The sequence below is a fragment of the Brienomyrus brachyistius genome, chromosome 19, assembly GCF_023856365.1.
Source record: "Brienomyrus brachyistius isolate T26 chromosome 19, BBRACH_0.4, whole genome shotgun sequence".
Classification (NCBI taxonomy): domain Eukaryota; kingdom Metazoa; phylum Chordata; class Actinopteri; order Osteoglossiformes; family Mormyridae; genus Brienomyrus; species Brienomyrus brachyistius.
This window is the reverse complement of record NC_064551.1, coordinates 4,973,887-4,986,867: the sequence shown is the minus strand read 5'-3', so window position 1 is coordinate 4,986,867 and position 12,981 is coordinate 4,973,887. Positions and strand designations below refer to the sequence as shown.

Genomic DNA, 12,981 nt, shown 5'->3' with positions numbered 1-12,981 from the left:
AATTGCTCCTGGAATCGATGTCCCACACATAATTACCAGCTGATTACACGCGGCCATGCCCCACACCGGTATACACATATTAGACCTGCTGATTTACAGCAGAGACGGCAGCTAAGAAGACCAGAGACGAACAGGGAAGCCAACAGTGTGGCATGGAGTGAAATGTTCACCCGTTTCAAATGGAGATGACCGTAAGCTGCTTACATTTAGTTTCCAATAGGATTCAGGAAAAGACGCTGTTTTACGTGTAATGACAACTCGCCGCCAGGAAGGGATGGAAGATGGAGAAGCTGGAGCAGACGTACCTGAGAGTTATCTGCACGCCCAGCTGCTCCAGCGGGGACAGGGACTGGCATGCGGCACTGTTGGCTGCTACAGAATGTGCTGGAACAGGAACACCGGTTGGGTCTGGTTGTGTTGGCCAAGCATTTAAAAACAAGACAGACACACACCTTCATGAGCGACACCGAAAAGGCGTAACGTCCAGCAGAAAATGCAAGCTGTCTTAATTAGCGGCCACATTCATCAAGATACACATGTCATTACAAACAGCAGCAGATTCATCTGTTCAAAAAAATCTGAGGGAAAAAAAGTTTCCATTGCAGCGTCTAGAAAACGCAAGATCATCATGAACTTGGACAGCAGACCGGATGCGATCCGGCAACATGATTTAGCGATGCTTTGACAATTTATATAGTTTCACATAAAAAGCTGATCATAAAGTTAACAGCAGCTGTAATTCAATGCAGTGAATCCATATGGGTACCGGCCTGCGCGGCTAACGGGCAGCAAATCGTCATTTTAAGAGTGCAATCAATACAAAGCTGCGGCTTCGCCGTTTGAGATGTTACTCATCGCAAACTGACAAGGTGCTTAATAAACCCCTCTGAAAAGGCAGTCGGCGCCATGTGGCAAGGCAGCGGCGTGTTTAAATGTGGATAAATGCAAAACGATTCACTGGTGGAGTATGACAGTTACAGTACAGGGGGGCTGAGGATTCCCATGCACTGGAACGAAGCAGCATTATATAAAATGCACTGTAGTGCTGCTTTGCGCTCACTGTGAGAGGATTACCAGCTACAGCACCCTCCGGGAGGGGGCGCCACTGCATCACAGCAAACCCAGACATGAAAACTATTTAAAAGAAAATCAATTCAAGGGTAAAACCACTAGGGGGTGGTATGATCTAGACATGCCAGGGATCCTCAACCAGTGTCGACAATGAGAGCCTCTTCTACAGGGTGTGGGCTATGTGCGGGGGCTACAGTAAAAGGGGCAATGATGGTGAAATTAAACTGATTTCTAATTAGTGTTATGTGGGGCTTCCTTTGGGTTCTCCAGTTTTCCCTCCAAAAACATGTGGAGCGGGGTTGCCAAATGATCCCTAGGTATGACTGTGTACGTGAATGGTGAGTGTTCCCTGCGATGGGCTGGCACCCCCCTCCTGGGTTATTCCCCGGCTTGCGCCTGCAGCTTCTGGAACAGACTCCAGACCCCCATGACCGATGCACAGACGCGCGATGGGAGAGGATGAGGGGTGACCACGCCGGCGATTTTAACGCAAGTGGCTCATCCAAATGCAGGCGCAGAGACGAGGTCGGAAGTCACCTTAGACGGGGACAGTGGAAAAACACCAAACATCGCTGTCTGTGATGAAGCAGACAGCGTATGAAGCCCCTCCACCAGCGCAGCGGGGGACAAGGCATTGGGATTCAAGTCAGCGCCGCAGCTAATTTAAGCCACGGTGAGTAATTAAAAAGCGGGGGGAGCGGTTGGGGAGAGCGGACGCGGTGCTGCCGGGGGGAGCGGGCCATCACTTCCTGCCATTTGACAGATGGGGTCACACAGAGGCACCATCATACCAACGGAGGGCGTCACCGCCTGCAAACTGCCTGTGACGGGTGTGGCTGAGTGAGGCGAGAAGGCTTCTCCCTGGGGGGGGGGGGGGGGGGCAGATGCTTGACTTGCCTGTCGGCTGTACATGTAGAAACAAATTAACAAAAAAAAAAAAAAAAAAACACACATAAGAGAAGCCAATTGGCTGGTAGAGGCCCTCCCCCGTGATGATGCGATGGCAGGGCTGTCTGCTGCCCCCCTTTGGCCGCTGAGGCACAGCTCACGCTGTCCGTGCATCTGTAAACACAGCTCTCCCACAAGGGGTCTCAAGACCTTTTTCATTTGCTATTCTCACCGCGTTTCCCCCATTTTTATCCATCCTAACACTAGTACAGGGCCTAGATAACTGAAATAATGTAGTTGCTGTAAGATGGCCGACATCTGTCCAACTGTAAGCGACTCTGTGCCTGTCATCTTCAAAGCAGGCGGGGTAGGTGAAGGCCTGGGACATCCACTCAGACTGGGGGGTATAGCACCCTCTGGAGGCAGGGAGGGGACACTACAGCACTAATTATTACAACTGAATATCACATTTGGACCTGAATCAATATACCAAGAATGGAGACTAGGACGAGAAGAAATCTTCGATGGCTTCAAATTTGTCCGTATACTTCAGAATCAACGGAATAAATGGAGTTCTAGCAATAAGATGTCATATGACGTGTGATCACTGTGGTTGTTGTTATATGGCCACTGTAATACTGGGAAATAATGTAATTATTAAGAAAACAGGCTACAGATCAACAGGTGACAGCTTCAGGACAGTGTTTCTTAACACTGGGGACCCCCAGAAAGTTCACATTTTCGCTCCCATGAAGCTCCCAGCCAATCAAGAACACCGAATACCTGATACAGGTGTGCTGGGAAATGGGAGGGAGCAAAAACGTGGTCTGACGCGCAATAGATTATAAAGCGACATCAGGGTGGCCCAGTGATCGGCAGTTTGTTCACATTCTTACATGGAGAAACAACCGCGGAGTGAGACTGACGCAAAGTGAAGTTTGCGCTGCGGCAAGTTTCTGTATCAATGCGTTGGGGAAGTGCGGGAAGCACGCAGCCGACTGAGATCGCACGGCTGACTCCGCAAGGTAAACGAGATAAGCGGCGAGCAGCGCTTTATTAATCCCTGGCGGAAATTGGGCTGCCAAACTAGGACTTTTATCAGCGTTTTCAAAACTTAATATAATTTATCAGGTTTTTGATAAGGGGCAGAGGCCGCTTGTTATAGATATGGCACACGGGGTAATGCAGGGTACTCCGGAAAGCTGCTGGGTCCTGATGTTTGACCTTTGGGCAGCGTATCTAACCTGAAGGGACGTGTGAGAAATCAGCACGCGTGCAAGTTAGTTTAGATAAAACGGCAGCTTTGCACAGGAATAATAAATAAGACATTTTTTTTTCTCTTTCATAGCAAATAACGTCAGTGTGAAAAGTGGAATTCAATCTGCCAGCACCAGTGAGTTATAAACCATGAGCGCATGCGAGGGACATCAGGCCCTGGCCTGATCTTTGCACTCACCTTTGACCTCCGCCACCGGGAAGAAGCAGTCAGCCGTGGAAGCAGAGAGGTGCAGTACGGTCTTCTCCAAAAGGTCGGCCAGCACTGTGGGGAGGGCAGACGTCTTTGCGTTTACACAAATCCGAGGCCTTTCAGTAAGCTGTTGTTCCTGAGGCACGCAAGTCTCCACTGCGCCCCCCCTGTTGTAGGGCTGGCCAGTTAATTTTTTATTTCAATTACTATTCTGGCTTCCAATGACTATCAAAACAAAATAATCAAGATAAAACAATTATTGTACTGCATTTCGTTTGGCAGTGATGCTCCCGTTTTTGTATTGTGTTATAAACCCAGTGCACCCCTTTCCAGACCCTTTTTTGTCTCGGTTGAATTATATTTAATATAAAAAAAAAAAAAATACAGGTTTTTTTTGGGGAAAAAAAAAACAAAAAAAAAAATAAAAAAATCAGGAAATGCATGATGTTTCCAAAGTCAATGACTAATCATGTTAAATAATCATCTCATCTCAATACTGATAATCATGATTATGGTTTCTACCATAATCGAGTAGCCTGAACCCTGCTGGTAGAGTGATGTTAGGGTAATAATCCACCTAGTCCACCAATACAAGGAAGATTATATGAAGAGCTTTCCTCACTTCCTGCTTCTAGCATCTCCATAAGCCTTCCCCTCCAAGTGCTTCCGAAATGAAGAACCATCCGTAACTGACAAAACATGGCTGTCAACTTTCCTCCAGCACCCACGAGCACTGATCCCCAGCAGAGCCGCACGTTTGATGAGTGAGGCATCATGCTGGGGGGTCATCTCTGTCAGACAGGAGTGGCCTCGCAATACTTTAGGAGAACATATCCAGACCCCGTCAGACGCGTGTGAAGGGGCTGCAGTTTCAGTGTACGATACGATACCCGGAAAAAAAATAAATAAAAATTGCTGTGGGAACACAGAGCCAGTCTAACATCGTGCTCTGCGTTTGCTCTGAATGCTGCACTGGTGTCAGTCTCTAATGTGCCATCGTTTGCTGCGCTTTGGACGAGGGAGGTGTGAAAAGAGACTGCTCTCTACTCTGACACTCTCCTCTCGAATCTGCCAGAGGTTGAATTTCACCCTCATGCCAAACTATCCGTCTCTCACCCATTTTCTACACTGGAGGAGAACCTTTGGTTAAGCACACGGATAATATCCCGAGCTCACGGTTGATGCTATCTCCGGTTGACCTGGTTGCGTCGCTCTACATCTGGCGGACGCTAGGGATTCACGAGGTGTCGGAAGGGGAACGCAGACAGACACGTTTATTTTACAACCTCAGACAGACTGGCCAAACACGAATGATAAAGAAAAACACACACTGCACAGAGGCTGAGAGAATCCATTTAAGCAGGCAGCCCGACACGACCCGCAAGAGCGTAACTGCGAGGTTCCCATGACGCCTCGTCAAAACAGCGCGCAGGGCTGGAGCGGATCGACACGGAACCTTCTGACGAGAATAACCAAATAAGAGGATTTCTGAACAAATGACTTGAGGGGAACAAAAATCATTTTCTTACTGAAGAAAGTGAGATTGCTGGATTATTTTCTAAACAATGCACTAATAATACCAAACAAAGGCTGAATGGAAGAATTTATATAATCCTAAACTATATTTCATATTTTGATGTATCGCGATAATCTTCTTCCTGCATCTTTTAACACCTTCTGCATTGTTAGACTTTCATGAGACGTGGGTTAATAATTCGATGACATCACTCGTAACGGACTTCTGCCACTGTCTCTATTTATTCCTGGTATTCTGTTCTTGTTTACTACTTATTTATATTCACGTCGTCATTACATTCACTTGTCATCCTGTTGTCCAGCCGTCTTGTTGTCTATGTTTACTGTCTGCAGGAGCACATGCAAGCAAGCATTTCATTGTACATGGTACTCGTACTTGTACACATGACAATAAAAGGATTGAGCACTGAATTAAGCACAGAATTGACCATTAAAATCCCAGACACACACCGTTCTCTGTTACGAAGCCGGACTTGCTGGTCATGACCTTCGAGTACATCCCCCTGCAGCAGACCATCCAGTCGCGGTCGGCGGGCGTTGTGGAGGTGAGGAAGGCGCTCATCTCCGAGTCTGGAAGACAGAGCAGACGCTAGTAAGGCCTTGCTTTAGCGTGCAGAAGCGTTGCCCCGAGGCAGCGACTCTTTTCACATCACTTCAGAGGTCAACAGAACGACAAAATCACAAAGCGCTTCCCGGACTTAATTAGCGCTGCCAGAGAATTTACTCTGCAGGTTTTCCCACTTGTAGGGAGTCATTACTCTTTTGCATTCCTTCCCTAGCTCAGCATACATCTGTTAAAGCATTACGGGTGTCATCACCATTAATTAACCTGGAAATCATGCTTTCAAGAAACAGCTGCCAAAATACCAATTAAATCAGAGGATGTGTCCCCTGTCTTGCTGTTTTTATACTGTTTTAGTTTTGCAATTTGTTTTTATTCTGATTGTTTTCGTTGTGTAATTCTGTGCGGTGTCCTTGTGTGCTTTGAAAGGCGTCTTTAAATAAAATGCATTATTATTATTGTTATTATTATTATTATTATTTTTCCACTGGATAAGCGACAAGAACAATGGAGAAATGGAACGATGGATGGATAAGCAGATGGGATCCATACCCTGCTTGGTGTAAGGTGTCTTCAGAGCCTCTGGAAAGTAACACTTGGGCAGCGGGAATGATGAAAACATCTTCCATGGATATGGGTCATTGCCCTAAAAACATGAAACATGACATTAACACCAACAAAAGTGACAGTTCTGCTTCCTGTGATTTTTTTAAAGAAAACACTTTCTTAAATGCAAAAATAAAATTATGTCAAATAAAATTACCGAAAAAAGGTACACATATATCTTAAACTAAGGCATTCTGTATTCTTGTACATTTATATGAGGCATAAAAAAGTTCTGACAGGATTGCATCTACTGGATGAGGTAGGAATGGTGTGTGCATGTTCATGTGTGTGTAAGTGAATGAGTGAGAGTGTGTGTGTTTGAGTGTGTTAGAGAATGAGTGTGTGTGTGTGTGTGTGTGTCAGCCTTTAAAGGAGCATGTGGCGGTTGCAATGAAGAAAAGTGAGCATATCAACATGCTCAGAACTGAGGCTTGTCCTCCGCTTTGACGCGATGTTTCCTGCTGCAGAAAATAGACGTTCTGATGGTGTAGATGTTGCCGGAACACACAGAAAGCACTTTACTATTTATATTTGATATTACATAATTATAATATTTCATATTAATCTAAATCTGCGAAATAATATTACTAAAGCCTTGAAATAGATCTGGTTGAGTACGCCCCATGGTCCCCTTTAGACTTTATCACTGTGACGAAGTGTGACGTACGGCTGCTGTCAGCCTGCTGCAAGTTGCCCAATTTAAATATTGTGTCAAACTAAGCTAACAGTTTATTTGCATACAAACAGCTTCTATTTTACCTTGTATAGCTTTACTGTAACCTTGCTGCTATGTAAGACAAACGGCGGTGGATGGGAGCAGCTGAAAACATCGCTTTTCTTTACCTTTCAGCTTGTTGAACAGCTGGTTTGATTACGGACTCTCGCCAGCTCTTTACCAGTAAAGGTTTAGTCGCGATTACAAGCACTGCTGTCCTTTTCCTTCACTCCACCTGAGTTCACCGTCTCTGTCTCTTTGCTATTAGTATATAGACGGGCTCCCACTCCATGTTAAACTACGACATTTTCACTGCTGTTGTGTTATCAGTGTTTTTTGAGGAAAAATAGGGGCTGCTTGGGCTGAATCTTGTTATACTTTATTTATTCACACATGCCCACAAATTTGTTTCTATCGCAGGTCTATTTTAGCCGCGAATGTGAGTGAGACGCTCGCGCTTTACCTTGTACCGGTTCCGCTCTGTGGACTGGATGCATAGACTGGGTGCTTTCTGTGGAGATGTTGAATCATTGACGTTGTGCTATTGTGGTAAGATAATTCGGTTTTACAGTGGACACACTGTTCAGCATTTTCTCTTTTCTTTTGTTTGAAATGGTCCCAAACTCTAGACATTTTTCTTCTTCTCTGACTTTCCTCACTACTTTCCCTGTCTTCCTCCATCGCGCCATCAAATCAAACCTGCTGCACGTGATGCAGCGTAAGCACACTGTGCGACAGTAATAATCCTCCGAGTGAAACACGATGATCACTAAGCAGTACGTAGTCGTGCGGATTACACGAAGCATCGAGGATTTTTTGTAATCGAGTTACTCGATGAATCGTTGCAACCCTAGTTGCGTTGCTGTTGCACTATAAAATACTAAGATTGTAACACTGCTGTTGTATAACATAACGCTGCAGCTGTAGTTTAAAATACTAAGATAGTTGCGTTGCTGTTGTAGTATAAAATACTAAATTTGTTGCATTACTGTTGTATAAAATACAAAAATCATTATGCTGCTGTAGCATTCTAAAATACTAAGATATCTGCAGCACCTTCAAATAAATATGTGAAAAAATAAACAGAACAGCGACTTTAATTTTAATTAAGGTTATTAGTTATTAGTTATGCAGGCCCTGTTACAGACCGGCATCACGTCCTGGATGTTCCCTGTCTTGTGCCCTGCGTTTTCTGGGACAGCCGCCAGGGTCACCGTGACCCCGTGCTAGCTTAGCAGTATCGATGATGGATGGATATACATATAATACATTAATTTGCAAACCCGCGTAGTTGTGTGTAATTGAGTTAATACTCTTTCTGGAACATTTCCACAACAATACCTTCACATCAGTTGCCACTATCTGCAAATGGTTAGTCTTATGCAATTAATCACTCTCTGTACAGTCCAAACAAAGGACAGCAAAATATCGCCCTCCCCACTGGGACCCGCACACATAATGAGGGTAAACGGGGGACAGTCACAACTTCCTGAGAATACGGAACTGATCCTTTGACTGTCTCCGTGACAAAACTGCGAATATTATTATTAATGGCTCAGGGGGCTTGGATGCAAATGCTCACCACGTGAAGCTTTTTCAAGCAAACACTGAATGCAGGGAAAGAAACAAACAGAGGACATTCATTAGGAAAATGAGCGGAATATCCAGTGCTGAACTCTTGTCTTTGTTATATTCTAATAATGACCTCTTCCTCCATCTCACTGCTGAACAGAGAATAAAGGTAGGCAGCCCAGTGTTTGTTGCACTTGGTGTGCGATCACATAGAGATTCGCTACTAAAGTACGGCCCACCGCTGGGAAACCTTAAAAGCAGCACAATGTTGAGAGCAGCTGTTGCGGTTAGTGCTGGGAAATGATGCAGACTGGATGTGATTTGTAGGAATAAATGCACGACAGGCCATGGAAACCAGAGAGGACAAACAGCAACACGCGGGGAGCGTAGATATTCATGAGAGGGCAGACTGACCTTCTGCAAGGCCCGCGGAGGCAGTCTGCGCTCGTTCGGCCCGCCCACCGCCAACATGCGGACCAGGATATGGTTCCTCTCGACAGAGAGCCCATCTATGATAAAATCTCTGTGGGAAGAGAGACAGAGCGAGCGTGGGATGGCCGGCGAAACCATCATTGCCACCAATGAAACCGCCGTGGCTGACCTGTGGGTGGTGTAGTGGTTAAAGAAGAGTTTCTGCTTTCCACTATAAGCTGCCCTGCTGTTTAATCTCTGAAGGAGTAACTTTACACTGATAAATTCTATGTCACGGACAAACAAACAGTGACAAAAACAATCAATCATCACCTTAATTCTGCCGTTAAAAGGCAAAACACCGTAATCTTCTTAAAACGTAATGTTCAAAACCTGATATTTTAGATTCTGTTTTATCTCGAGATAGATACGGGAGCTTGACTTTGCTCACTGGCTATAATTTACCTACTACACATAAGGGGTGGACAGTGAAACTCTGAAGGCCTTTTTCTCAGTTACAGTGTCGGCATGGTTACTGTGTTCATCCTTTTTAGGGCAGAATAGCTACTGATAATTACTATTACTTTGGCAACTGTTACGTCAAAGGAATAAAATACACTAGAGGAATTCATACGGATGACTCTAAATCCACAGTTTAAAATTCGTAACCGGCGAAGAGCGCAGCGACACCTATTAGAGAGGAACTCCAAAATCGGTCCCCTTTTCACTTTGAATCTTCCTCCAGGAACAGGGTTAACGCTGAGCAGAAATTATGACATGGTTACAAAGCCAAGTAGTTTTTCTTTTTTTATTATTATTTGACAGTGAAATGTGAGAATCATCCTGCTATTTTCACAGCCCAGGAGGGAAAAAAAACTCTGCGAAGAAAAGGGCAAAAGAGCTTGGGTTTTCATTCGAACTACCACCGTTGAATATACTCTCAAACAGCAATAGCTTATATTATTCAGCCAGTAAAAAAAAAAGAGCTTAATTTCCGCCCAGGAAGTATCTCTCTGTCTGTCAACCTGTCTTCTGTATTATCTGTAGAATTCAAAATGATTTATACATTTTGGAGCTTGTCAATAACGACGGCAGGGCACTACATTAAAAATGCACAGAAAGACGGGGAGACGTCAAAGTCCTGGAGGATCACTGTGAAATACTTACTCTCCGCCTGTAGATGGAGCCACTGTGTTGTCCTTCTGACCTTGGAGTAACATCTCAGAGACTCTATACTGTGACTCCAGAAGCAGGAGGGAGTCCAGGCTGCAGATCATCATGCTCAATAACCTGGAGGTTCAACAGTATCAAGCAGCTGAAGCCAATCCGGCTCTAAGCATAACTGGCCATATTTGTTACAAATATACCATGCAGGACACAGATTTTAGAAGCGCAGAACTCTGTTATCAAACAGTGTTTGAGTTAAGATATTAATGTCCAAGGTCAGATTTATCTGCTAGTAAGACTTCTCATTTAGGCTCTCAAGAACACAACACATACAGTGAAAAAGTGTTATATAAATTCAGCAAGCAAATGAACTTAATAGCTGACAGCTGTGTTGCAAAACAGGTGTCTGAATGGATTCCTTTGCTGTAGCCTTGGAAACATTTGGACTGGAGATAGCTGTTTGGCTACAAAGACAGAAGCAGGGCCCCAGAGCTGTGCCCAGTCAGCCTTTCTTCACAGACACTGTAGTATGAAAGCTGTAATCATGTCCTACTTTCCTGACTTACTTCCCAATAAACGGAATGCTTCTACAAAGGACTAAACCGAAAGTGCTCCGCATAAAGAAAACAACGTCGTGGCAGGACTGCGGAAATGGATTTCAGCGTCCGACAAATACACAGCGACAGGCAAAGCCGGGACAAAGCGACACGCTCGGCGTGTACCTGCAGTGAGAACACAATCTGACAGGAAGTGGACAGAGCTTCTGAGGATATCTACGGCCTATGGAGGAGGACAGCGCCTGTGCTTCTGCCGCCGCTAATCTCACTGCCTTCCCCGTTACACTGGAACTAACTACCACTCCGGGCAGCACCAGTAAACCTGGGGGGAAACGGCAAGATACTTTACTGTGGTGACGGCTTACAATGAAAAGTAAAGGGTGAAGCATGTATTTAATGCTCAGGCTCGACTAAAGTTCTGATTTGTGCTGCTAAAGTGAATTGCAGCATTAGCAGGAATAATTAAATAATAATAATAATAATAATAATAGGAGTGGCACGGCAGTGTAGTGGTTTTGCACTGTTGCCTCACATCTCTGGGATCAGGGTTCGAGTCTGACCCGACTTCACATGTGTGACCGTTGCATGTTCAGAGATTTTATCGGGTTTCCCCTGCGTTCCCCCCACATTCCAAAAACAAAAAAGTTGCCAAATTGTCCCTCGGTGTGAATGGTGTATGTGAATGGTGAGTGTTCCTTGCGGGAGGTTGGCGCCCCATCCAGGGTTATTCCCTGGCTTGCACCTGTAGGTTCCCAGATAGGCCCTGGACCCCCAGACTCTGTGTAGGACAAGTAGCTACGGAACAGGGATGGATAATAATAATAATAAAATCAAATCATAGTTTATTTATCAAATGCATATATCAGTAGATGCAGGCACTGAAATCCGTTTTGCTGAGAGATCCCTATTGTGCATAACAGTGATATGTAAAAGAAAATGTAAATAAATAAATAGTACAAAAAAAATTCTGCAAATTGTCATACTAATAGCCTGATCGACTATTGAGCTATTTATAACATGCAGCAATCTTTAAATCACCAGCGCCACAGAGACTGCAAAGGCAAACCGCTCCAACAGGCCTGATCCCTGTCAGAGTTTGGCTGGGTGACCAGGAGAGGGCGCTCCTATTATTTAAAGACAGTCAATTCAATAATAGTCCCATCTTAATTGCACCGCACAAAACACACAGCTCTCTCTCTCTCTCTCAGTTCTCCCGTCTCTCACGGAGAATCGTTCCCAAAACGAAGGCTGCGGTTATTTCATTTATGTGAGCTGTGATATTAGTTCTGCATAACGACTCGTCTAAACCACGCTGTGCCGATTTGTAAACAGGGAGCATTGCTCTCCAAAACAAGCCTCCTAATTGACCCATTTTGCATATTTCACTACACAAGCCCATCCAAAGGGACACGGCTTCTTCTCCTTAATCTGGAGGCTCAGCCCCCGCTGACTTCATTGTCAGACTCCTAACTGGGGCAAAAAAGCCAAAGGATTCATTTTTATGTAAAAATGTACAGCCTTTGCACAAACTGCATATTAATCATATAATAATTATTTTTCCAACAAAGTGTTTTTATATGACTTATGAATTTTGCTTCTATGAAGAATATGCATACTAGGCTTATTTGTAAGTATCACCGTATTAAACATGCAAGCAGCTATTTGCTATTTCCCAGTAATGGCCTCACGTCTGTGATTACTATGCTGAAATATATGTGCTGCACATAAATACTGTGATCCTTAAATCTCAGCTCGATTTACAACCAGTCAAGGTAAGAAAGAAGCAACAATTCATTATGAAAAAAGGAGAAAAAAAAGGTACAATCGCAGTAATTTATTCACTTAGCAGTTGGTGTATTCCTGGGTTTTACATGGGGCGGGTCCACAGGGCCACTGGCCTCAGCTGATAGGCCCCCCAGAGTCCCCCTCTCATGTCACTCACCAAATAAAAACATCTGATTGGCTAATGATAAGACGGGTCCCGTTGTAAGAATTTGTAAGGCCTCTTTTATGCCCCTCGCCTTAGAAAATAAAAAAATCGTAGAAATCAACCCTAGCAGGACAGAAACGGGGCTGAGACAGAATTCCTTGACCCCTCCACCGCCCGTGGAGTGTTTTCTCTAGAGGACACCTGCCGAACATGACACACACAGCCCAAAGCTCACTGAATGATAGCCCGGTGCACTCGATGCCGGGGAGCAGAGCCAGGCCCAGCACCCAGGGCTACTTCCATGTGAGAAGAAGAAATACAGCCCTTGCAGCAGAATAATGGACTCTGAGAGGGTCTCTGAATTATTGATAGAGTCCCCCGCTGAAGGCCGGCAGCCTGTTGGATGTGAGAGCTTCACAGGGCACTAAACGTGTCCGGAGCCGCACATCAGCTCCGCCTCCTCTTCTCCTCTGTGTGGTATTTCATTATGTCCAACCC

General features: G+C 44.9%; 1 protein-coding gene across 4 annotated transcripts in view; it reads right to left on the bottom strand.

Moving 5' to 3' along the window:
• The window catches only part of tbc1d32 (TBC1 domain family, member 32), a 44,025-nt gene that overhangs the window by 8,434 nt on the left and 22,610 nt on the right, over positions 1-12,981 (bottom strand). For all 4 annotated transcript variants that reach the window (XM_048985163.1, XM_048985161.1, XM_048985164.1 and 1 more), the window contains 6 exons: positions 9,997-10,119; positions 8,833-8,941; positions 6,078-6,171; positions 5,414-5,533; positions 3,416-3,499; positions 306-408 (listed from right to left, as the gene is read on the bottom strand). In XM_048985163.1, the coding sequence (XP_048841120.1) occupies positions 306-408; positions 3,416-3,499; positions 5,414-5,533; positions 6,078-6,171; positions 8,833-8,941; positions 9,997-10,119 (633 nt within the window). The remainder of the gene's footprint in view (positions 1-305; positions 409-3,415; positions 3,500-5,413; positions 5,534-6,077; positions 6,172-8,832; positions 8,942-9,996; positions 10,120-12,981) is intronic.